Genomic DNA, 27657 nt, shown 5'->3' with positions numbered 1-27657 from the left:
TACAGAGCCTAGATTTAGCATCTGGAAAAGCCCAAATTTCACCCTTTTATACCCAAATCTGTCACACTATAACAAACAACTGGATGGAAGTGTCTATGCTCTGTAAGGACTCTGTTCCTTCTGGCCTAGTGGTTGCCCCTTCTGTATTTGAGGAATGAGTCTAACAAAAAACAGTAACAAATTAGATTTGCCTTTTTATAGAAATTCATAAAAAGTTGAACACATTATTTAAGAAAACTATTTTTAAACAAAGCCCTTCCCTCCATTTTACCCCAGCAGTCTACTGCTGGCTCTTCCCATTCCAATGAATGAGGTCATGCTTTATGGGAGACATCTGCTTCTGAGGATATTACTACCCTGAGCACAGAACATGACTTCATTAGAGGGAACAGTGGACCAGAGAGATTCAACAGGAGACTTACATATGTGACAGCAAAAATAAAAACAGCCAATTGAGATTCTCCTCAAGTCTCTAGCCTTCAGGATAGACCGAAGATCTGGTGATTTCACTCTCATATGATTTCCTTTTGCTTTAAAATCATGAACTATGTATGAAAACTTCCAGAAAACTGTAACTCATAGCAACACCACCTGTATTTGTAAATAGGAAAGCTGTCTTCTCTCAAGGGATTGGCTGGATTACATTCTGGGAAAAGACCAGGTGTTTGAAACTTTGGGGTTGCTACTGAATGCACACCCACACAGAGTAAGCTCTGTTTCAAAGAAGCATTGTTTCAAACAGTGCTGCAGATGTATACAATGTCATCTTTCAGTTCTGAAAAGCAAATTCAGAACATTAGCAGGGATTTTGGCTTTCCAGGAAGATGATTTCCAGAGCAGTTTTATAAGATTTTTGACATATGTTGTTTATAACCTTAATTTTAAAAATGAGCAAGTCCAATAAATCTGTTACCTACTTAACCAAGCTCTGGTCCAGTTGCATCGGTTCCCATTTTATTTGATACTGTGAAGAAGTTTCAATAGACAGCTAAATATTTTGGTGTTATTCATAGTCTTATGTTCCTATTGACTAAGACTTTTCAGAGAAAACTCTTAAAATCACTAGCATTTAAAAGGCAATAATTGCTAGTTTAATTTACTTTGCTTGTAAGGACTCATGATGTAGCTGGAATCACAGAAGTGGAAGGGAATGTTAAGAGATCATGTGGCTAGGTCCCCTTTGACCTAGGAGGGGTAGGAGTTTGAAACATTATGGATGGCTAGTTTGCAACATGTTGCTGTAATCTGCTTTAACCCTGAATCCCACCCAGGGTCAAGAAATTCTTCCTGGTATATAATGGAAGTTGCTCTTGCTATCATTTACGCATATTGTCTATTGTTTAGTTCATTCCACAAATGGAGAACAACTTGTCTGAGTCTTCAAAATAACTCACCGTGGAATAGAAAACAGCCATGAAATGTCTCCCTTTCTTTGGTGTCATATAATCTAGCTCCTTTCTCCTCTCTTTCTAAGATCCAACTTCTTTTTAGTCATATGGAGTTCTCTTTTCCAGAATTTCTTTAATTTAATAACCATTTTCTGACTGTCTGCCATATGCAAGGTATGGTGCTAAGTGTTTCAGACAAAGTGGGTCTCATAACTGGCTGTGTCTGAAGAATTGTCTGGAGAGAATTTTAGAAATACAGAGTTTTAAAAATCTGGGCCTCAGCTCAGATCTACTCAATAAAATCTGGGGGTAGAGCGAGGGAATCTGTATTTCAAAAGCAAGCCCTAGGTGATTCTTATGTAGTCAGCCTGGCACCAGTCCAAGGATTAGAATTCAAGAACAAGAGCTTTAGGGTTGGCACAATAGGGTCATCTAGTGGGGTGCTCATGGTACAGAGATGACAAGAACAGAAATGATTACAGAGAACAGCAGATGAGTAAGAAAAGTGCCACCCCCTTTCCATATCATTTTACACAGTGAATTTGCAATTATTTTTTGACTTAATCTTTCCATTAACTGTGGGTGGGTGGCAGTATGTCCATTTTACAAGGAATACAATAGAAACTCAAGGAAGAGAAGATCACTTGTCTAGTATCCCACAGTCAAAGGCAGAATCAAGACTCAAACTCGGGTTATTTGATGCCAAATCTTTCATTTTTGCCACTTGTTACAACTTTCTTTGTAACAATCTTGGAAAGCAATAGATATTGGGTTCAAAGGAGGGAAAAAATGATAGTTCAATAAGAAACAAACATCCAGTGGTGGCAATATGATAAAAATCACACAAAGGCAGATATCACATCAGCATTATATTAGGGAGCTTTAAAATACGAAATCCATTCCTATACAAAGTGTTTCCTGTCCCTCCAATGAGTGGCAGAAGATGAAGCAGTGTCAGGAATTCCTAAACCTCTACCCAGTGGCAAAGACCCATACAGAACCTGTATTTCCTGGTATTCTATCTAGCAGCATAAGGCAGCCCAGTTAGGTGATTTCTTCCTCTGTAGGCACCAGGAGAGATGAAGTGAAGAGTCCACCAGCACCAGCTGTCCAGAGAACAGGCAAGGGAAAACATTCTCTGCCCTACAGTTCTGGCATTCCTGGCCTTCTACCTAATGACACTGGGTGGGCCATAGAAGCACCTTCTGCTCCCATAGGTGGCACCAGTGGAGACAAAGCAGGAGCTGAAATAGAGCTAGATCATGAAGCAGACCAGAGTAGCACTGTAAGGCCTCAGAAAATGAAATTGTTGTTGAAATTATAGTTCACAGTAGTAGGTCAAAATGAACACATTACACCTAACCAGGCATGCTGCCTGCTAAAATAGAAGATTTAAATAGGACCAAGAGTCTTCTCATATAATATCCAAGGATATAATAAAATAACTCATCATACTAAAACCCATAAAAATCACAATATGAATGAGAAAAGAAAATCAACTGATGTAATACTGAGATGAATCAGATTGTTGAAACTGTCTGATACAGGTTTTAAATCAGCCACCATGAAGTTGTCTCAACAATTAATTACAAATTCCTTTGAAACAAATGAAAAAAACAGAAAACCTCAGCAAAGAAGAGAAGTTATAAAAAACAATGAAATGGGAATTATAAAACTAAAATTAAAATAACTAAAATAAGAACCTCACTCTTTTAAAGAGGCTCAACAGTAGAGTGGAGATGACAGAAGATAGAAACAATGAATTTGAGGACAGATGAGTAGAGTTTATTCAATCTGCACAACAGTTTATTCAATCTGACCAATGCACTGATAAGAGTGAAGAGAGCCTCAAGGACCTGTAGAACAACAAAATAGCTAAAGTTAATATCAATGGAGGCCCAGAAGGAGAGGAGAAAGAGTGGAACTGAAAATGTGTTCAAAGATATAATGGCTGACAACTCCCCATATCTTGGTGAAAGATTTAAACATACTGATTCAACAAACTGAATGAACATCAAGTAAGATATATCCAAAGACACCCACACCAATAAACATCATAATTAAATTTCTGAAAACTAAAAACAATGAAATTATTTTGAAAGCAACTAGAGAGAAACAAAGCATTACCTTTAAAGGAACACAGATCAGAGGGTAAACAAATTTCCTATCTGAAAGCATGGAGGTTAGAAGGAAGTGGCGCAACATTATTTATATACTGAAAGAAAAGAACTGTTAACCATGGGTTCTATATCTAGCAAACCTAACATTCAGGAATGAAAATAAATTAAAGAGCTTCTCAAAGGTAAATTAGGAGAATCTCTTGCTAGCAGATTTATCCTTTAAAATGGCTAAAGGAAGCTCTCCAAACAAAAAGGAAAAAGGATAACAGAAGGCTCAGAGTTCAGAAAGAAAAGAACAATGGAATGGGAAAAAATAAGGGTAAATATAATAAACTATCCTGATTTTCACAAGTTTCTTAAATCATATTTGATGGCTTAAATAAAAATTATGACAATGTCTGTTGCAGTGCTCAATGTATGTAGAGGAAATACTTGAGACAATTATATTTAAAAAGTGGGAAGGATTTAAATGGTCCTAAATATAGTAAGGCTTCAATACTTAATTCAAAATGGTAAATTGTTAATAGGTGTAGATTGTGGTAAGTTTTACACACACACACATATACTAATATCTAGAGCAACCACTAAGAAAATTATGTTAAGTGATATACTAAAAACTGTATAAATAGAACTATGAGATCCTAAAAAATGTGCCAAAAATCCAGGAAAGAGAAAAATGTGCAAAAAAAAAAGGGAAAGAGAAAAGAAACAGAGGAAACAAAAATAAATAGTAAATAAATGGCATACTCAAACCCTAACATATCAACAATTACTTAAAATATAAACAGTCTAAATATATTAATTAAAAGACAGATGCAGGCAGAGTGGACTAAAAAATAACATGACCTAATTATATGCTGTCAACAAATACTCACTTCAAACACAATGACATAGGTTAAAAGGATGGAAAGAGACATATCATGCTAATATTAATCAAAAAAGGAGTAATGGCTACATTATTATGAGATAAAGTAGACTTTAGAAAAACGAAAATTCCCAGAGACAGAAAGGGACAACATAAAATGATAAAAGAATGAATATATCAAGAAGACATAGCAATCCTTAATGTGTATGCACTAAACAATAGAGTTTCAAAATACATGAAGCCAAGATAGAATTGAAAAGACTGAGAGACAAATCCAAATTATAGTTAGGGACTTTAACACCTGACTCATAGCAACTGATAGACCTACTAGACAGAAAGTTAGCAAAGATAAAGCAGAACTGAGCACTAGAATAATCCAACAGGGTCTCATTTCCATTTATGTAACACCCTCCCCCCTACAACAGCAGAATACACATTTTTTTTCAAGTGCCATGGAACATTCACAAAGACATTCATGGAACATTCATATCCTGGGTCAAAAACCAAACTTCAACAAATCTAGATGCATTGAAAGAATACAGTGTGTTCTCCAAGCAAAAGGGAATCAGACTAGAAATAAGTAATAAAAGAAAATATGAAAATGTACTAACACTTGCAAACTAAAAAACACACTTCAAACAACCATTGAGCAAGACAAATCTCAAAGGAAACAAACAAAAAAACTCACAGAATGGAATGAAAATGAAAACACAACACCTAAAAATTTATGGGATGCATCCTTGTCTTGTTCTGATATTAGAGGAAATGCTTTTAGCTTTTCACCATCGAGTATGATGTTAGCTGTGGGTTTGTCATATATGGCCTTTATTATGCTGAGGTATGTTCCCTCTATAAGCACTTTATAGAGAGTTCTGGCAATAAATGGATATTGAATTTTGTCAAAAGCTTTTTCTGCATCTATTGAGATGATCATATGATTTTCATTCTTCAATTTGTTAATGTCCTGTATCACACTGATTAATTTGCAGATATTGAACCATCTTAGCTTCCCTGGGATAAATCCAACTTGATCATGGTGTATGATACTTTTAATGTACTGGTGAATTCGGTTTGCTAGTATTTTTGTTGAGGATTTTTGTATCTACGTTCATCAGTTATATTGGCCTTAATTTTCTTTCTTTGTGATATCTTTGTCTGACTTTGGTATCAGGGTGATGCTGGCCTTGTAGAGTGAGTTCAGAAGCATTCCTTCCTTGCAATTTTTTGGAATAGTTTGAGAAGGACAGGTGTTAATTCTTTGCTAAATGTTTGGTAGAATTCACCTGTGCAGCCATGTGGTCCAAAACTTTTGTTTTTGGGGAGTTGTTTTTATTATTGATTCAGTTTCATTACTGGTAATTGGCATGTTCCTATTTTCTGTTTCTTCCTGATCCAGTCTTGGGAGATTGTACATTTCTAGGAATTTGTTCATATCTTCTAGGTTGTCCATTTTATTGACATATAACTATTTGTAGTAACCTCTTATGATCCCTTGTATCTCTGTGATGTTGGTTGTAACTTCTCCTGTTTCATTTCTGATTGTATTGATTTGGGCCCTCTCTTATTGTTCTTGATGAATCTGAGTAAAAGTTTATCTATTTTGTTTATTATTTCAAAGAATCAATTTTTATTTTCATTGCTCTTTTCTATTTCTTTTTTAGTTTCTATTTCATCTATTTCTGTTCTGATCTTTATGATTTGTTTCCTTCTACTAACTTTGGGTTTTGTTTGTTCTTTTTTAATTCCTTCAGGTGTAAAGTTAGGTTGTTTGAGATTTTCTTGTTTCCTGAGGCAGGCTTGTATCACAATGAACTTCCCTTTTAAAACTGCTTTTACTGTGTCACATAGATTTTGGATTGTTGTGCTTTCATTTTCATTTGTCTCCAGGTATACTATTTTCTTTTTTGATTTATTCAGTGATCCATTGGTTATTTAGTAGCATATTGTTTAGGCTCCACGTGTTTGTGTTTTTAGTACTTCTTTTCTTGTAGCTGATTTCTAGTCTCATAGTGTTGTGGTTGGAAAAGATGCTTGATATGATTTCAGTTTTCTTAAATTTACTGGGACTTGTTTTGTGGCCTAGCATGTGAGCTATCCTGGAGAATGTTCCATGTGCACTTGAAAAGAATGTGTATTCTGCTGCTTTTGGATGGAATGCTCTCTATATAGCTATAAATTCCATTTGGCATAATGTGTTATTTAAGGCCAGTGTTTCCCTATCAATTTTCTGTCTGGATGATCTGTCCACTGATGTAAGTGGGGTGTTAAAGTCCCTTACTACTATTGTATTACTGTCAATTCTCCCTTTATGTCTGTTAATATTTGCTGTACGTATTTAGGTGCTCCTATGTTGGGTGCATATATATTTACAATTGTTGTATCTTCTTCTTGGATTGATCCCTTGATCATTATGTAAGGTCTTCCTTTGTCTCTTGATATAGTATTTGTTTTAAAGTCTATTTTTTTCTGATATCAGTATTGCTACCCTGGTTTTCTTTTTGTTGCCACTTGCATGAAGTATTTTTTCCCATCCCCTCACTTTCAGTCTGTGTGTGTCTAGATCTTCAGTGAGTCTCTTGTAGGCATCATATATATGGGTCTTATTTGTGTATCCATTCAGCCACTCTTTTGATTGCAGCATTTAGTCCATTTACATTTAAAGTAATTATTGATAGGTATGTACTAATTGCCATTTTGTTAATTGTTTTTGTAGTTCTTTTTTATTCCTTTTTTCTTCTTTTGCTGTCTTCTCTTGTGATTTGATGACTATCTTTAGTGTTATGTTTGGATTCCTTTCTCTTTTTTGTGTATCTATCATAGATTTTTGGTTTGTGGTTATCATGAGGTTTATATATATGTATACACAATCTATATGTATATGTGATTTAAAAAATTTATTGGAGTATAGTTGATTTACAATGTGTTAGTTTCAGGTGTACAGCAAAGTGAATCAGTTATACATATACATATATCCACTCTTTTTTAGATTCTTTTCCCATGTAGGCCATTACAGAGTATCGAGTAGTTCCCTGTGCTATACAGTAGGTCCTTATTACTTTTATATATAGTAGTGTGCATATGTCAATCCCAATCTCCCAATTTATCCACCCACTTACCCTCTGGTAACTATAAGTTTGTTTTCTACATCTGTGACTCTATTTTTGTTTTGTAAATAAGTTCATTTGTACCCTTTTTTTGGATTCCACATACAAGCAATATTATATGATATTTGTCTTTCTCTGTCTGACTTACTTCACTCAGTATGACAATCTCTAGGTCCAGCCATGTTGCTGCGAAAGGCATTATTTTGTTCTTTTTTATGGCAGAGTAATATTCCATTGTATGTATGTACCACATCTTCTTTATCCATTCCTCTGTTGATGGACATTTAGGTTGCTTCTGTGGCCTAGCTATTGTAAACAGTGCTGCAATGAACATTGGGGTGCATGTATCTTTTCAAATTATGTTTTTTCTCTGATATACGTGAATATTTTAAGTTGCTGATCTCTTAAATTCAAATGCATTTTTACTCTCCCCATCCCCCTTTATTGTTTTTAGCACCATATTTTATGTCTTTTTGTTCTGTGTATCCCTTAACTACATATTGGGGATATAGATGGTTTTACTACTTTTGTCTTTTAACCTTCCTACTAGGCTTTATATATGGTTGATTTAGTACCTTTACTGTATATTTGCCCTTACTCATGAGACTTTTACTTTCATAATTTTCATCTTTCTAGTTATGGCCTTTTCTTTATTGCTTAGAGAAGTCCCTTTAACATTTCTTGTAAAGATGGTTTGGTTGGTGCTGAAGTCTTTTAGCTTTTGCTTGCCTGTAAAACTTTTGATCTCTCTATCAAATCTGAATGAAAGCCTTGCCAGGTAGAATATTCTTGGTTGTAGGTTTTTACCTTTCATCACTTTCAATATATTGTGCCATCCCCTTGTGGTCTTCTGAAAAGTTAGCTGTTAGCCTTATGGGAGTTCCTTTGTATGTAACTTGTTGCTTTTCCCTTGCTGCCTTTAATATTCTCTATCATTTTGGCCACTTTAATTACAATGTGTCTTGGTGTGGACCTCTTTGGGTTCTTCCTGTTTGGGACTTTCTGTGCTTCTTGGACTTGGATGTATGTTTCCCTTCCCAGGTTAAGGAAATTTTCAGTTAATGTTTCTTCAGATATGTTCTCTGCCCCTTTCTCTCTCTCTTCTCCTTCTGTGACCCTTATAATGAGAATGTTAGTATGCTTGATGCTGTACCGGAGGTCTCTTAATCTGTCCCCATTTCTTTTTATTCTTTTTTCTTTTTTGTTTTTCTGTTCAGCTTCAGTGATTTCCACTACTCTGTCTTCCAGGTCTCTGATCTGTTCCTCTGTATCATCTAATCTAATGTTGATTCCTTCCAGTGTATTTTTTATTTCAGTTATTGTATTCTTCATCTCTGTTTGGTCTTTCTTTATATTTTCTAAGTGTTCATTAAAAGCTTCTAACTTCTTGCTCTGTTCATCCAACTTTCTCCAGAGTTCTTTAAACATCTTTATGATCATTACCTTGAACACTTTACTGGGTAGATTGCTTATCTCCATTTCACTTAGTACTTCTTTGGGGATTTTATCTTCTTCCTTCTTTTGGAGCATATTCCTCTGTTGCTTCATTTAGTCTAATTTGCTGTTTTTATTTCTATGTATTCAGTATGTTGGTTACATTTCTCAGCCTTGGAGAAATGGCCTTGTGTAGGAGATGTCCTTTCCATCCCAGCAGTGTACTCCCCTCTGGTCACCAGAACTATCTGCTCTGGGGGTGTTTCCTATGTGGGCTGCATGAGTACTTTTGAGGTGGGATGACTACTGTGGGTGTCTGGTAGGTGTGGCTGGCATCTAGTCTGGTAGATTTTTAGTTCCTGCCTTGTGCAGAGGCTGCTGGCTGCTGGTAGGTTGGGCAAGGTCATGAGGTGGATGGCTATGGAGCCCTGTGGGTTTCATGGCTAGTGCTGGCCCAGTAGTGGGTGGAGCTGGATCCAGGGTGGGTGTTTGTGGAGCTGGGGATCTCAGATGTAGTGCCAGCCTGCTGGTGGGTGGGGCCAGTTCCTGACATGGCCCATGTGGTCTGGGGTGTCCCAAAGTTGGTATTGGCCACTTTTAGTCAACATAGTATTGGAAGTCCTAGCTGTAGCAGTCAGAAAAGAAAAAGAAATAAAAGGAATTCAAATTGGACAGGAAGAAGAAAAACTGCCCCTATTTGAAGATGACATAATACTATACATAGAAAATCCTACAGACACCACCAAGAAACTACTAGAACTCATCAATGAATTCAGTAATGTTGCACAATACAAAATTAATATACAGAAATCTGTAGCATTTCTATACACTAACAATGAACCATTAGAAAGATAAATTAAGAAAACAATGCAATTTATAATCACATCAAAAAGAACAAAATGCATACACATAAATTTAACTAAGGAGGTAGAAGACATATACTCGAAAGCTATAAGACACTGATGAAAGAAATTGAAGGCAACACAAACAGATGGAAAGATATACCGTGTTCATGGATTGGAAGAATTAATAGTGTTAAAATGACCATACTACACAAGGCAATCTACAGATTCAATGCAATCCCTCTCAAAATACCAATGGCATTTTTCACAGAACTAGAACAAATAAGTTTAAAATTTGTATGGAAACACAAAAGATCCCAAATAGCCAAAACAATCTTGAGAAAGAAGAACAGAAGACAAGGAAAAAGCTCAAACAAAATCCTCCTCTCTGAGCCCAAGTACCAGGAAAGGAGCAATCTAAGCAAGAAAGAAAATTTTTAGGTAATAACCTCTTTATTCCAGACAAACACTACAGAAAAATACCTATAGCCCCACCCTCCACCACACCATCAAAGTCCAAGTGGAACCCTAGAATTCTTCCCTCACGAAGTTATAACAAGGTGCCCCAAACCCCTGCTCATGTGGTGTCAGAGAATGCCTAATAGGGAGCTGGAGCTTTCATCCCTGCCAGCAGGTAACTAGACTCCCCACCTGCAGCGTCAGAAGAGACTGAGCATGTGGTAAGTTGGAACTCCCATCCCTACCCAGAAATAATGAGAAGCCCCTTCTCTCTCAGGTGTCAAAGGATGGGACCTGAACTTCTACTTCTACCTTGCAGTAATGAGGTGGCAACCCCCTCTTCCCCTGACAGAACAGTGTCACAAAAACCCAGTTAAAGAAGAAGGTTAAAATAAGATCCAGAGCATTAAAACAAAATGCAAAATGTCATGGTTTCAATGAAAAAAAAAATCGTCATACCAAGAACCAAGAATAAATATCTCAAACTGAATGAAAAATGATAATCAACTGAAGTCAACAGTGAGATGGTAGAGATGATAGGACTTTATGATAAAGATTTTTAAAGTAGTCATCTTAAGAATGCTTCAATGAGTAATTATAAACATGCTTGAAACAAATGAAAAAATTGGAAGCCTCACAAAGAAATAAAGTCTCAGCAAAGAAACGGAAGCTATAAAGGGGAACCAAGTGGTAATATTCGAAGTGAAAAAGGAAAGCTGAAATAAAAGGCTCAGGTGATGGGCTCAACAGCAGTCACATCAAATCATACTTCTGAAAACTAAAGACAAAGGAAAAACATTTGCAGTCAGTAAAAAATCGAAACTTTTCCTATGGGGGAAAAACAATTCAAATGGCAGTGGATTTCTTATAAGAAGGAAGGAGGCCCAGAAGGAAGTGACACAACATTTTTCAAGTGCTGAAAGAAAAGAACTGTCAAACACTGAGTCCTATATCCAGTGAAAATATTGTTCAGGAATTAAAGGGAAATCAAGACATCTCAGATGAAGGAAAACTAACAGAGTTTGTCACCAGCATACCTAACCTAAAATAATGGCTAAAGGAAGTTCTGAAAGAGAAAGGAAATGATAAAAGAAGGAATCTTGGAACATCAGGAAGGAAGAAAGACAAAAGAAAAGAGTAAAAATAAGGTAAAAATACAATAGACTTTGTCCTCTTGAATTTTCTGAATTACCTTTGAAAATTGAATCAAAAATTATCATACTGTCTTATAAGGTTCACATTATATGCCAAGGAATATTTAAGACAATTATATTATATATGGCGGGGGGCGGGGTGAGTAAAGAGACTTAAAAGAGAGGTAAGGTTTCTACAGTTTACTGGTAGAATGTCAAAACCAGTAGACTGATAAGTTATGTACACATAATGTAATGTCAAGAGCAACCACTAAACAATCTACACAAAGAGATATATTCAAATGCACTATTAAAATGGAATTCTAAAAACTGTCAAGCACCCCAGAGGAAAGCAGAAAAAAAAGTATGAATGAAAATCAGAGAATAAAGAGAAAACAGAAAATAATGGCAGATTTAATCCCCAACATATCAATAATTACCTTAAATGTAAATCCCCTAAATGCGCCAATTAAAAGACAGATTGACAGAGTGGATTAAAAAACATGACTCCCTAGAAATTATCATACTAAGTGAAGTAAGTCAGATAGAGAAAGACAAATATCACATTATATTACTTACATGTGGAATCTAAAAAAATGCTGCAAATGAACTTATTTACAAAACAGAAACAGACTCACAGACATAGAGAACAGACTTGTGGATTAGGAGTTTGTGATTAAAAGATACACACTATTATATATAAAATAGATAAACAACAAGGACCGACTGTATAGCACAGAGAAATACATTCAGTACCTTGTAATAATCTATAATGAAAAATAATCTGAAAATAATAACTGAATCATTTTGCTGTACACCTGAAATATTGTAAATCAACTATACTTCAATTAAAAAAAACATGATTCAATTACAGCTGTCTACAAGAAACTCACTTTAAATATGACAAGAACACACAAAAATGTAATTGAATTTTGCATTCTGATCTCGTAGCCTGAGACTTTGCTAAACTCATATATTAGTCCTAAGATTTTTTTTTGGTAGATACCCTGGATTTTCTAAATAGATGATTATATCATCTGCAAATAGAAATAGTTTTATTTCTTTTTTCTGATCAGTATGACTTTTTGGCAAGAAAAAAACTTCCAGTACTACGTTGCGTAAAAATGGTGAGAACATATATATATATTCTTGTCTTGTTCCAATTTAGGAGTACAACATTCATCCTTTTACCGTAAAGCATGATGTTAGCTGTAGCTTTTTTGGTAGATGCTTTTGATCAATTTGAGGAAGTGCCCCTCTTGTTTGCAGAGGGTTTGAATCATGAATGCATGTTGGATTTTGTCAAGTGTTTTTTTCAGTGTCAATTGATATAATCATATAATTTTTCTTCTTTAGTCTGTCAATATGTGGGGCTAAATGTATTGATTTCCAAATGTTGAACCAGCCTTAAATAAAGCCTGGAATAAATCCCACTTAGTCATGGTGCTTAACTGTTTTATAAATCATGGCATTTGATTTGCTAATATTTTGTTGAGGATTGCTGCATTTAATTTGATGAGAGATATTGGTCTTTAGGTTTCCTTTTTAGTGTTGTTTTGTCTGGTTTTGGTGTCAGGGTGATACTGGTCTCATAAAATAAGTTGGGAAATGATTCTATCTCTCCTATTTTCTGAAAGAGATTGTGTAAAATTGGTGCTAATTCTTAAAATATGTGGTAGTTATTCAGTGAAACCATCTGGACTTGGAGATTTCTTGATGGGGAGATTTTAATTACATTGAGCTCTATGTATTTTTTAACTTCCTTTGAGACTTCCTCTTAGACCTGTGGATTATTTTGAGGCATGCTATTTAATTTCTAAGTATTTGGAGACTTTCCTGTTGTTTTTTTCTGTTATTGATTTCTAGTTTGATTCCATTATGATCAGAGAACATACTCTATTATTACATTTCTCTTAAATTTGATGAGGCTTGTTCCATGGCCCAGGATAGATTTTTATCTTGATAAATGTTCCATGGGTGCTTATAAAATGTGTACTCTGGTGTTGTTGGGAGTAGTGCTCTATATACGTCAATTAGATTTTGTGGGTTCATCGTGTTGTTCAGTTCTTCTATATAGTTGTTGATTTTCCATCCAGTAGTTCTATCAATTGTTGCAAGTTGTTGAAGTCCCCAATTATATTTGTAGATATTTCTATTTCTTCTTTGTTTCATGTATTTTGAGGCTCTGTTGTTTGGTGTGTACACATTTAGGATCGTTAGGTCACCCTGATGGATTTTTCCTTTATCATATCCATGCCCCTTCTGTCTCTAGTAGTTTTCTTTGCTTGGAATTGCATGTTATCTTATATTCACATACCACTCTTGCTTCTTTTTCATTAATTTTTGCATGGTGTATTATTTTCCATTCTTACTTTCAACCTGCCTATTTTTTTGTATTTGAAATGAGTTTTTTGTAGACAGCATATAGTTGGGTAATATTTTATAATCTACTCTGCTAATCTCTGTCTTTTAATTGGTATATTTAGACCATTTACACTTAATGTAATTATTGATCTGTTAGTGCTTAAGTCTGCCATTTTACACTTTGTTTTCTGTTTGTTTCCTGTGCTTATAATTCCCTTTTTCTCTTTCCTGCCTTATTGTGAGTAATTTGAATATTTTTAAAGGATTCTGTCTTTATGTTTTGAGTATTTCATTCAGTATAGTGGTTCTTAGTGGTTGCTCTAAGTTTTACAATACATGCATAAGTTATGACAGTCTACTGGTGTCAGTGATTTAGCACTTCAAGTGAAGTGTAGAAACTTTACTTCTCTTTAGGTCCATTTACGCTCCTCAGTTTTTTTTTTTTTAAGTTCTATGGAGATATAATTCATATATCATGCAATATATCCATTTAATATGTACAATTCAATGGTTCTTAGACTTCTGCAAACATCACCACAATCAATTTTAGAACATTTTCATCATCCCCAAAAGAAACCCTGTACCCTTTAGCAGTTCACCTCTAATTTCTGTCCAAGTCCCCCCACCCCCAAGAAACCACTAGTTTACTTTCTCGTCTTTATGGATTTGCCTATTCTGGGCATTTCATATAAACTGAATAAAAAAATATGTTACTGGCTTCTTTCACTTAGCATATTTTCAGGATTCATCCATGTTGTACCACACAACAGTAGTACTGTCAAATAATGCTCCATTGTATTAATATGCCACAGTTTATTTATCCACCTAACAGTTGATGAATACTTGGGTTGTTTCCAGTTTTTGGCCATTATAAATAATGCTGTTATGAACATTCATGTACAAGTCTTTGCTTGAATATCTGTTTGAATTTTTTGGTTATATACTTGGGAGCAGAAGTGTTGGGTCATATGGTAACTGTATGTTTAGCATTTTGAGGAACTGCCAGATTGTTTTTTTCCAAAAGGGCTGCATCATTTTACATTCTCACCAGCAGTGTATGATAGTTCCAAATTCTCCATGTCCTTGTCAACTATTGTTATATCATCTATCTTGTTGAGTACAGTCACCCTAGTGGGTGTGAAATTGTATCTCACTGTGGTTTTGAGCTACATATCCCCAATGGCTAATAATGTTGAGTACCCTCTCCACTTTTTCAATATAAGTACCTCTTAACAGTCTTAAGTATTTCCTGTACATACAGGAAATTGGGCACTATATCAGATGGTGTTATAATTTTTGCTTCAACTATCAGAAATGATTTAAGAAACTCATGAGAACAAACACAGCCTATGGTATTTACCCCTATTTTCACCATTGGAGTGTAGTTCTTTCCTTTCTGAAGTTCCAAGCCTTCAGCTGTTATCATTTCTGTTTATAGAACTTCTTTTAGCCCATCATTAAGTGTAGGTTTGCTAGCAACAACAAATACTCTTCATCTGAAAATTCCTTTGTTTTCCCCTAACTTCTGAAGGGATTCTCTTGATGTAGATCTGTGGTTGACATTTTTCTTTCAGCATTTGAAAAATGTTGTACCATTTCCTCCTGGCTGCTATGCTTTCAAATATGAAATCTGTTGACAGTTGAATTGGTGTTTCCCTATAAGTAATACATTCTTTTTTTTTTTTTTCCTGGCTGCTCTCAAGATTTTTTCATTATCTTTAGTTTTCATAAGTCTGTGTTGTGCCTTGGCATGGATTTATTTGGATTTATTATATTTGGGCTTCACTCAGCTTCTTGAATCTGTAGCTTTATTTATTTTGCCAAATTTGGGAAGTTTTCAGCCTTATTTCTTTTTTTTTTTAAATTAAAAAATTGTGGTAAAATACACATAACATAAAATTTACTATCTTAACCATTTTAAGTGTACAGTTCAGTAGTGTTAAATACCTCCACATTGTTGTGCAATCTCCAAAACTCTTTCCATCTTGCAAAATGAAAACTTTATACCTATGAAACAACAACTCCCCATTCCCTTCTAACCCCAGCTCCTGTCAGTCATCATTGTTCTTTTTCTCTCTATGAATCTGACTACTCTCAATACCTCATATAAGTGGAACCATACAGTATTTGTCTTTTTGTGACTGGCTTATTTCACTTAGTATAATGTCCTCAAGATTCATCCCTGTCGTAGCATGTGTCAGAATTTCTTTCCTTTTTAAGTCAGTCATTATTTCTTTGAGTCCTCTTTCAGTACTTCTTTCTCTCTGCTTTCCTTTTGGACACTGATGATATGAATGCTGGAACTTTTGTTACTGTCCCACAGATTGCCCGAGGCTCTGTTCTTTTTTTCCAGTTTATTTTCTCTCTGTTGTTCAGATTGAGTAAATTCTGCTGCACTGACCTCAAGTTCACTGATTCTATCTTCTGTTATCTCCACTCTCTTATTGAGCCCATCCACTAAGTTTATTTCATTTATTGTGTTTTTCAGTTCTATAATTTCTATTTGCTTCTTTTTTATATAACTTCTTTATCTTTGCTGAGATTTTATATGTCATTATTTGTTTTGAGAGAATCTGTAATTATGTTTTGGATCATTTTTATTATGGATGCTTCATAATTCTTGTCAGATAAAATCTGATTCATCACAGTGTTGGTGTCTATTCTCATTCATGAATGATTTTTGGCTGTAAACTGGAGCTTTTTGTATACTACATTATGAGACTCTGGAACCTATTTATTCTTCTTTTTAAAGCAGGCAGTCCCTTTAATGACGTATACTGTGAGGGCTGGATACTTGTGTATGTTCCTGCTGCATCCCACTGACACGACCCTGGCAAAAGTGGGGTATTGACTCACACTTCCTTATTGCAAATGGGTAAAGTGGAACCTCAGCTACCCCCTTGGCTCTGCTGACACTATTCCAGTGAAAGTGGTGCACTGACCCACAGGTCTCTCTGGCTTCTGTTAATTTTTTTTAAAATTTTATTTATTTATTTATTTATTTATTTTTGGCTGTGTTGGGTCTTCATTTCTGTGCAAGGGCTTTCTCTAGTTGTGGCAAGCGGGAGCCACTCTTCATCACGGTGCATGGGCTTCTCACTATTGCGGGCTGTCTTGTTGCGGGGCACAGGCTCCAGATGCGCAGGCTCAGTAGTTGTGGCTCACGGGACTAGCTGCTCTGCGGCATGTGGGATCTTCCCAGACCAGGGCTCGAACCCGTGACCCCTGCATTAGCAGGCAGATTCTCAACCACTGTGCCACCAGGGAAGCCCTCTGGCTTCTGTTATTTTTGAATGAGAGTGTAAGCTCAGCTCCCCAGTGGGCCCTGCTGACACCAGGGGAAGGGAGGAGTAGAAAAGAACCAGCTAGCTCCACCTTTTACCACCTTGTTAAGCCTCATTCATGCTGACTGGGGGTGGAGGCTCAGTTCCACACTGTGCCACACTGATACCAGGGGAGGGGGGATAAGTGTGCTGACCAACCCTGCCTGACATTGCCTCTTTCAGTCTCATTGCTGTCAGGTGGGTGTGGAGGTTCAGCTTCCCACTGGGCCTCCCTGACACCAGGGTGGGGGGAAAAGTGGAGTGCTTACTAGCCCTGACATGAATCCTTCTGCTCAGTCTTTTTGATGTGGAGGGAGTGGAAGCTCAGCCTCCCTGTTGGACCCCACTGACATGGAGATGGAGATGAAGTCCAGTGATGACTAGCCCTGCGCTGCACCAGGTTATTAAGTCTCCTTGCTTCTGGGTGAGTGTGGCAACTTAGGTTGCTACTGTACTGGGCTGATACTACTCTGGAAGGAGAATAAGAGCACTGTCTCTTTCTGCCAAATGATGGATTAGGACTGCCTGCTCAGTTCTGTCAACACTACCCCAGCAGTGGAATAGGAGCATACCACTTTTTTTTTGTGGGAAGGAACGGAGTGGAAGATTAACTTCTCACTAGGCTCCATTGAAGCTGTAGGGCAGTTGGGAGGGTGCATTTTTTTTTTTCCATTAGTGTTTTGTTGGAGTAGGGCAGGTATTGCCAAAAAGGCTTTCTGTTGTTAGGTGATCCTTTCTCCATTTCCTTTAGATATGAGGTTCAGGCTTTTCTTAGAGCTTTCTTTGTCTGTGCCTGTTGGCAGTTATGGCTTGGAGGCTTCTGCAGTGCCTTGTCTGGGATATACGGGAGGCAAAAAGGAAACCAAAGGAGCCCACTGTTGTATTGTTTCTTAAGTTCTGAGGCAGTCTGCCTTGTTCTTTCCACATTTCAGTCCTATTTGTTGTGTTATGTTCAGGAGTTTTGGGTTGAAAGAGGGAGGACCTAGAAGAAATGGAGTTTCTTCACCTTGGCAATAATGTAAGTCCTCTTAATTTCTTTTTTAAGAAAAAAAATTGGCAGAGCACACAACATCCTCAAAAATGGATTTTTTAATATCTAAGGGGATTTCTGATAGTAGTAATGATTTAAGGAATAAACAATAGTGAAAGAGTATCTGGGAAAACTTAAAGAGGTGGAGACTTACTAGGTTTGGAAAGCCATGCAAAATACCTTTCCTAATTTCACTGGAAATTTGTGGAATATTAAACTGATCACTCTTGGTGTGGCCCAAGTTCTCTTTCTGTACAATGCTCCTTTGTGTGTTTGTAAAGTTCTTTGTGTTTTGCGGGGGAAAAGATGTGAGTGGCAGGGAAACTTTGGCTCCTTGTATATAAAACAAGATATGACATTCACAGTTACTGTTAAGTAAAATTAAGACTGGTGAAAGTAGGGTCCCATAGGGGGTTGCAATAGCAGCTGCTTTAAGTCTCAAAAGTAATAGCAGCAACATTTTTCCATACTCACATTTCCAACTCTAAGTACTAGTGACTTTTACTTGTTGGGATTCTTGCTGTAAAGGATACAATTTAAAATTCATCATTTCAGAAGAGGTCCATATCTTCACTTTACAACTCCTGTCTTAGATGCCATTTTCTGGTCCTTAAACACTCCTCTCCCCCCCAAATCAGTATGCTTCAGATGCTGCTGCATTACTAGTACCACGGTGATTATAGCATTGGAAATTACAGGGAAAAAGCAAGTGTCTGAGCCCGCTAAGTCACTTGGAGGCAGCATAGTTGAAAGAACTTTGGAGTCAAAAAGACCTTCGAGATCAATTCTTGCATTTGACACTAACTAGCTGTATGGCTTTGGGCAAATTATGTAATCTTTTTGAGCTACAGTTTGTTCATCTGTAAAATGGGAATAATGCCCAATTTACAAGATTGTTGTGAAAATTCAATGACATAATGCACATAAAGTGAGGGCCCAAAGTTGGTGCTCAACAACTCTGAAAAAGCTTCTAGAGAACATGACCAATCTCTGACAGTTGTATCTATATTCATCTAATATTTCTCCCGTTTGACCATGATTCTGTTTCCTGCTTCTCCCATGCCTTAAATTCAATCTCTGTGCTTATGTATGCTACAGCTTATGGGACAAAGAGCCATAATTCACTTAGAACAGAAAAGATTGATATGCTCATTTTACCCTGATATTTATAATTACTTAATATCTCTAGTCTCCAGAGTAGAAGCCCAAGATGCTCAAAGAAAGGAAAAAAAAATCAAAACTTAAAAAAATTTCAATGCAACCTAAATATTTCATGCTCAATTCTCTTCTATTTTATAGTACAGATTTGTTTCTATAGTACAAGATTGTTTTTCTGGTGTAGAAATGGGGGAATTGAACTTAAAATTTGAGTTTTAATGGTATATTAATGATACTGTACATCACTGGCAATAATGTCCAGAATAGACATAGAATAAAGGTTCTATCCAACCAACCTAAAAGGATTTAGTGGTAAAGAGAGATGGACATCACCAAGACAGCAGTTTGTTGGTGGGTCTACATCTTGTGGCTTTACTAAGATTTTAAACTTTCATTCAAAAAATTCACTTTTAGCTTTTTCCACCCAGAGACAGTAAGGCAAGCTGATGCCCTGTAACCCCAATGGAATGCTTATGGCTAGAAAAAGCTTCCAGCCAAGCAGCTCTAAAGAAAGCCCAGCCTGCCCAAGATTCAGGCAAAAGAAGATCAATATGAATACTTTAAGGTTAAGATTAGGTCTAGAAGCATCAAAAAGGCAAAATGAACACCTGCCCAGAGGAGCAAACTAAGACAAGGAAGACTTTATTTTTGTTCTTATTTTTCTCACCACCAGTAACTTCTGCTCAAATTATTTAACATCCCTGAGGTTGATGTAAAATATGCATGTGAAAGGAAAATAACCTCTATTTCATGTGCAGGGATGATGTGAAGATTAGAGTGCCTAGCACAGGGCCTGAAACATAGTAAGGATGCAATAATTTTAATGCAATAATTTCAACTCTGCTTAAAATTAATATAATTTCACAGCTGAAAGGAACCGTAGAGGTCATCCAAGTTTTTTTTCTTTAAATGTGTAAGAGTTTTATTCTGGCAGAAATTTGATCTCATAAAGAAATCAGCTCAGACAAATTCTTTTGCTGAGCTTTTCTGTAACTAAGCTCCTCAGAAAAAGCACATATTGCAAGAGACTAACAGCTAATGTCATAGTTAAGTGTTACAGGATACTTACTACAGTAGGTCTTTGAAGGCAAAATTCAGTCAATTATTGAGACACCTATAGGTTGGTTACATGTTAAAACACAGATATATCTATATGACTACAATCTCACTCTATTTCTGCCAACAACAAGACAGGAAGGATCAGTCCTTACAGAATGGTGAGGGAGAGGAAATACTGACTCCTTGTCTCGTGGTTTAGACAATCAGTTCTGCAGAAAAACTAAGATGGTAAAGGTAGATTACCATTGTCAAAGACGCTATGAAGACCTAAAATCATAGTAAAAACAGAGCTACTTGTACTGTGGCCGAATATCAAATCACATGGGGAGTCAAAACATACCCTGGATTTTTCTTTTCTAAGTTGTAACAAAGGCAATAAAAAAAATGAGGAACACAAATGACAAAAGGAAAAATAGATAAATTGGACTTCATAAAAATTAAAAACTTCTGTGCTATGAATGATACCAACAAGAAAGTAAAAAGACTACCCACAGAATGGGAGAAAATATTTGCAAATCATATAACTTACGAGAATTGAATCCAGAATATATAAAAAGTCAGTAATAAAAAGACAACCCACTTGAAAAATGGGCAAAGTATGGGCATAGACATTTCTCCAAAGATGATATACAAATAGCCAATAAGCACATGAAAAGATGCTCAACATCACTAATTATTGGAGAAGTGCAAATCAAAACCACAATGAGGCATCGCCTCACACTGGTCAGAATAACTATCATCAAAAAGTCCACAAATAATAAATGCTGGAGAGGGTGTGGAGAAAGGGAACCCTCCTACACTGTTGGTGGGAATGTAAATTGGTGCAGCCACTATGGAAAACAGTATGGACGTTCCTTAAAAAATTAAAAATAGAGCTACCATATGATCCAGCAATCCCACTCCTGGGTATATATCTGGAAAAAATGAAAACTCTGATTCGAAAAGATACAAGTAACCCAATGTTGATAGCAGCACTATTTACAATAGCCAAGACATGGAAACAACCCAGGTGCCCAATGACAGATGATTAGCTTAAGAAGATGTCACACACACACAATCTAATAATACTCAGCCATAAAAAAGAATGAAATATTGCCATTTGCAGCAACATGGATGGACCTAGAGAATATTATACTTAGTGAAGTAAGTCAGACAAAGACAAATATTATATGATATCACTTATATGTGGAATCTGAAAAATAATATAAATGAATCTATATAGAAAACAGAAACAGATTCACAGACATAGAAAACAAACTTATGGTTAACAAAGGGGAAAGGGGGGAGGGATAAATTAGGAGGTTGAGATCAACAAACTACTATACGTAAACTGGATAAGGAACAAGGATTTACTGCTTAATACAGGGACTTCCTTGGTGGTCCAGTGGTTAAGACTCTGTGCTTCCACTGCAGGGGGCGCAGGTTGGATCCCTGGTCTGAGAACTAAGACCCCACATGCCGCACGGCACGGCCAAAGAATAAAAAAGTAAATACTGTTTAGCACAGAAAACTATATTCAATATCTTGTAATAACCTATAATGGAAAATAATTTGAAAAAAATATATAACTGAATCACTTTGCTGTATACCTGAAAGTAACACAATTTTGTAAATCAACTATATTTAAAAAAAAACAGTGAGAGATCACCTCACACCCACTATAGATGGCTATAAACAAAAAGGCAGATAATAACAAGTGTTGATGAGGATATAGAGAAATTGGAACCCTAATATACTCTAGTGGGAGTATAAAATGGTGCAGCTGCTTTGGAAAACAGTCTGGAAGTTCTTAAAAGCTAAAACATTGAGTTACCATTTGACCCAGAAATTCTACTTCTGGGTATATACTTAAGAAAGCTGAAAACACATTTTCATTAAAAACGTGTGCGTGGATGTTCATAGCAGCATTATTCATAACAACCCAGAGTGTAATCAACTCAAGTGTCCATCAACTGATGAATGGATAAAATATGGTATATCCACACAATGGAATATTATTCATCCATAAAAGGAATGAAGTACTGATATGTGATTCAACATGGATGAACTTTGAAGTCACTATGCTAATTGAAATAAGCCAGATACAAAAGGACAAATATTCCACTTATATGAGGTACCTAGAATTGTCAAATTCATAGAGACAGAAAGAATAGTGGTTACCAGGTACTGGTGGGAGTGGAGAAGGGGGAGTAGTAGTTTAGTGAATACAGAGTTTCTCTTTGAGAGGATGAAAAATTTTTGGAAATATAGAATGGTGATGGTTGCACAACATTGCTAATGTACTTTATGCCACTGAATTGTATCCTTAAAAATGGTTAAAATGGTAAATTATATGTTATATATATTTTACCACAATAAAAAAGGAATGAAGTCTTTATACATGCTACAAAATGGATGAACTTTGCAAACATTATGCTAAGAGAAAGTCGGACACAAAGGACCATATACTTTATGAGTCCACTGATATGAAATGTCCATAACAGGTGTATCTATTGAGATAGAAAGTGGATTAGTGGTTGCCTAGGGCTGAGAGAGGGAATGGAGGAGTTGGGGAATGACAGCTAAAGGGTTTCTTTTTGTGGTGTTAAAAATGTTCTAAAATTGATTTTGGTGGTCATTGTGCAACTTTGTGAACATTTTAAAAACTACCTGGTTGTACACGTTAAATGAGTGAATTATATAGTATGTGAATTATATCTCAATTTAAGCTGCTTTTTAAAAAATGAGGATTATAACAGTCAATGATTAGTGAACAATGTATTACTTAGGTGTGTTGGGATTTTGTTGTGTATGTTATCATGTGTAATATATGTATATTACTATGTTTGGCTATTTTAATAACATGTTCTATTTTAATTTTTTAAAAAGATAAAAGTGAGCTAATATCATTTTCTCAAATAAATTCCATCTGTGTCTAAAGGCTGGCATTTTTGACTATACTGATAAAGGTCAAAGTACCTTGTCACTATATCTGCAAACTACAAAAGAAGCCAACAGGAAATGAATGTTCTTCTGAACATTGGAATTGCAAATAAAATCACATCTTAAGAACCTCATATTTACATGGTGTTTAATTTACAAAGCACTTTCTGATATATTTCTGATGTACTGATCCTGTTAATATCCTTGTGAGGTGATCAGGGTGGGTGTTAGGCCATCACTTTCCCTTGCCCAAGAAATTAAACAGAGGTTTGATCCACCCAAGTCCCACAGCTAGTTAGTGGCTGAACTAGATCTGAATTCTAAATCTATTTTCAACCAATGCTCTGCCTAATCTACCATTCTATTCAATAAACTAGATCACACAGTGCTCCATAAACAGGACACATTTCTATATAGCAAAAGCAAATTAAAAACGTGAAAAATATATAAATAGGCCATTAATATAAAGAACTCTCACAAGTTGTCCATTTGTGTTTCTAACTCCAATTTATCTTTTTGTGATCTCTGAACAAGTGCACTATTTTATGTGCACTTAAGGCTTTTAAACAAGGCATGAATAGCATAAGACAAACTCAGACAGGGTTTGGGGCATATGGGTTCTAGGTAATAATTTTGTTGTTAAGCATTTTCTGAACATGTGCATTGTATTACTTTGGAATTAGACCTAGACATGGTCTCTTACTTCACGGAACTGCCAATGTAATGGGAGGAGGCGGCAAGACAAAAACAAGTAAAAGTGACCAATAAAGAAACGAATAAATTTGAATTGAGGAGTAAAGAGAGTCAGGTTAGAAGAAAAATGAAAATGGACTGGAGGGTAGATAGTATGGCTCTGAACAATGACAGAGAGAATTTCAGAAAAGTCTTGATTGGAATGCCTAGTTCAAGCCTGCCATTTCACTGTAAAAGGGAGAGGAAAGAGATCTTAATCAGCACAGCAGTTAAGAGTGCAGTTTGCATTTATTTTTCTCATGCAGGTCTCAACAAATGCAAGGACTGGAATCATACAGAATATGATTTAAAAATTCATTGGTATGTTTCTTAAGAATATGATATTGAATGAATTTATTTCATTGAGTGGACGAGGAAAAATGTCAAATTATTTGATGTTTGTTCCAAGAAATGCATCCAAAATCTTTGAACTTGTCAATCAATAATGTGAAGAAAGAAAATAGCTTCTGTAATCTCCATGGCACTTAGTCTAACTTAGGGGAAAAAAAAAAACCTTATTCCTTTATCAATGATTTTTATATAGGGCCTCAGGCAATCTGGAAAGAACATTTTCAAGATCACACACATAATCCAACTAAGTCTGACCTTTGGATTCTTTTTTCCCCTTATAACTACCTCCATTAAACTATTTCCTAAGAATAGAGAGAAATCTATGACTAAAGAAAAATGGATTCATCTTGTTTTCTCCAGATCATTACATGCCCATCAGAATCCTGCTTCATAGCCACTGGGAGAAATGATCAGGTACTTTGTTGGAGATCGATACACTGAAACAGTGATTCTTAGTTCTCATTTTACAATATCCCATTGGGACTCTGACTTTTTTTCCAGGAGTATTAGGAAATTCTTGAAACATTAATTTCAGTTCACTTTAGCTTTTAGTATAAATATATGCCAAATGGCACTTCCTTGGGGGAGGAGAAGGAGTCTTGGCCAGGAGAAGAAATCCAAAATCCAGCTAACAATAGAGTATTGTAACTCCAGGGGTGGGAATTGCAGCTTTAGCTCTCTGCTTGGCACGGACATCAAGCCATGACCCTCCATTGCTTCTCTGGTGTCAGAGAAAGGGAAAAAGAAGAGGGATAACTCTGACGCTCACATTTTAAAACCTTAAAAACACATATATCTAGAAATTCTATAATACTTAATTGTTAATAGTGGCTATGTCTGGGAACTGAGGTTGTAGTGTTACTTTCCCTGTGTTACATCATAAATTCCTCTAATGCTTTAACTTGATTTTAGAAGGAGCACGTATTGCTCTTGTATTCATTAAAACTTTCAACTGAGGTTTCAGAAGCCAAAAATAAAATAAATCAGAATTATTAAGCCTAAAAAGACAAACTAAATAGCTTTAATTCTGAAAACAGCTGGTTATAATATAAAGACTAGTGCTACAGAATTCTTATACCACCAGTGTCCAATAGAAATGTAAGCCACAAATTTGAGCCACATATATAATTTAAAATTTTCTATTAGCCATTTTACAAAAGTAAAAAAAAAAACAGGTGAAATTAATGTTACACTTTATTTAACTCAATATATCCAAAATATTGCTTTTTTGAGTACTAAGTCTGAAATCTGCTAGGTATTTTACATTTACAGCATATCTTAATTCACATTGGCTATGTGTAACTTTATTTATTTAGTTTTAAAAAACAATGTAATGAGCACCTGGGAACTAATCACCCAAAACAAAAGCTAGGACTTTGTAAACAACATACATCTGATTACATGTTTCCTTCTTACTCTCATTTCCCTACCTCTCTCCTCCATCCTTTATCCCAAACCTTGTGTTCATCATTTCCTCAATCTCCTTCTCATATAATTGCATCACATTGATATGAACTCTTAAAAGAGAATTAGCTGTTTATAACTTCATATAAGAGTTATTAGGCTGTGTTTAATATTTTGGGAATTACTTTTTTTTCAGTATTCAATTAGGTTTGTCATTATTATAGGTCCAAGGTGACTTGTTTCTTAATTGCATTTAATACATACACAGGTTTTTCAATTTTTTCCGGTTTTATTGAGGTATAATTGACATATAACATTGTATTCAGTTAAGGTGTACAACACAATGATTTGATATATGTATAAAGTATGAAATAATTACCACAATATTTAGTGAACATCCATCTCCACAATTACAATTTTTCTTCTTGTGATGAGAACTTTTAAGATCTACTCTTAGCAATTTTCAAATACACAACACAACACAACATTGTTAACTATAGTCACTATGCTGTGCATTACATCCCCAGGATTTATTTACCTTGTAACTGGAAGTTTGTACCTCTTGACCACCTTCACCCATTTCCCCCACTACCTAGCCATGGCCTCTGGTCAATCTGTTCTCTGTTTCTTTGAATTTGGTTTTCTTAGATTCCAAATATGAGTGAGATTATACAGTACTTGTCTTTCTCTGTCTGACTTATTTCACTTAGCATAATGCCCTCAAGGTCAATCCATGCTGCTGCAAATGGCAAGATTTCCTTCTATTTTATGGCTGAATAATATTCCATTATATATACATATGTGTGTGTGTGTGTGTGTGTGTGTGTGTGTGTTTGTATACACATACATATATACACCACATTTTCTTTTTCCATTCATCCGTTGCTGGACACTTAGGTTGTTTCTATGTCTTGGCTATTGTAAACAGTGCTGCTGTGAATATGGGAGTGCAGATATCTCTTCGAGATAGGGATTTCGTTTCCTTCGGATATATACCTAGAACATATATAGGTTTTTTGTGACAACTTCAACATAGGGGACTTACTTTTTATAAGCTTAAAATACATTGGTAAGATTCATCCATACCTCTAAGTGTTGCTACAGCTCATTGGTTAGACTGCTGTCTAATATTTCATTGTACGACTATATCACAGTTTATCCATACACTATCCTGTTGATGGGCATTTAGGTTGTTACATTTTTGTCTGCATATTCTTGTCTAAATCTACTATTGTATACACGTAACAGTTTCTTTTGGGTAGAGATCTAGGAATTCACAATTCTTACCCAAATGAAACAGCTATATAGCAGATAAGGGAGAAGGCAGACAGAGATCAACCAGAGGGAGTTCCAGTATGGGTTAGAACCAGTAGGAAGAGCAACTGGTAGGGATAGCGTTGCTTGTGGAGGCCCAAGAAACATTGTGAGTGGCAGCTGGTTCTAGTTTTCCAGTCTTACTTTGCTCTACTGGGCTGCACCATGTGCAGTTAAAGCATTGAACAGTATCAGTGAGTAAAGCCAGGCCCTACTGATAAAGGTTCCCATACAAATTTTGGCAATGCCAACACATCTAGAGAACTTGGGTCCTGTGTTCCCAAACTCTCCACCCTTGTCCGGTTCTTGGTGGTCAGTCTCTTTCCTCTGCATCCCTTAAATTGTCTTTCTGCACTGGGCTATGTGCAGGTATATACTGGAGGTACTGGCGGGGTAAGACAAAAACTTGACTTTTGGTGTATATGAAAGTATTCTCTGAGAGTGGGGGAAAGATGGAAAATTCTAAAATAGAGTTGTTTTTCTGTCCTAGACTGCATTAAATTCATCCCTATGAGCACAGTAAAAAATAACCTCTAGGAGTTAGGGCTTAGCATAGCTAGTTCTAATGGAAAAACATGAATCTGGAATTGGTAGCTGGATCAGCTACAAGGGACTGATTCTGAAGGAAGAGGGGCTGAGGAATTTATATAAAGTT

The 27657-nt window shown here is 35.9% G+C and overlaps 1 protein-coding gene across 5 annotated transcripts in view; it reads right to left on the bottom strand.

Annotated features, from left to right (window-relative positions):
* EDA (ectodysplasin A) overlaps nt 1-27657 on the bottom strand; it is a 362661-nt gene that overhangs the window by 46730 nt on the left and 288274 nt on the right. The window contains exon 3 of one of the 5 annotated variants that reach the window (XM_082446040.1): nt 1062-26684. The exons of the other annotated variants lie outside the window; for them this stretch is intronic. Within the exon in view, the coding sequence (XP_082302166.1) occupies nt 26593-26684 (92 nt within the window). The 3' untranslated portion in view covers nt 1062-26592. Of the gene's footprint in view, nt 1-1061; nt 26685-27657 lie in introns of those variants that run through there. 5 annotated transcript variants of the gene reach the window in all.

Source organism: Balaenoptera physalus (genome assembly GCF_965194825.1).
Source record: "Balaenoptera physalus genome assembly, chromosome: X".
In the NCBI taxonomy this organism is placed as follows: Eukaryota; Metazoa; Chordata; class Mammalia; order Artiodactyla; family Balaenopteridae; genus Balaenoptera; species Balaenoptera physalus.
Note: the sequence above shows the minus strand (reverse complement) of the source record. Positions and strands in the feature narration are given on the sequence as shown.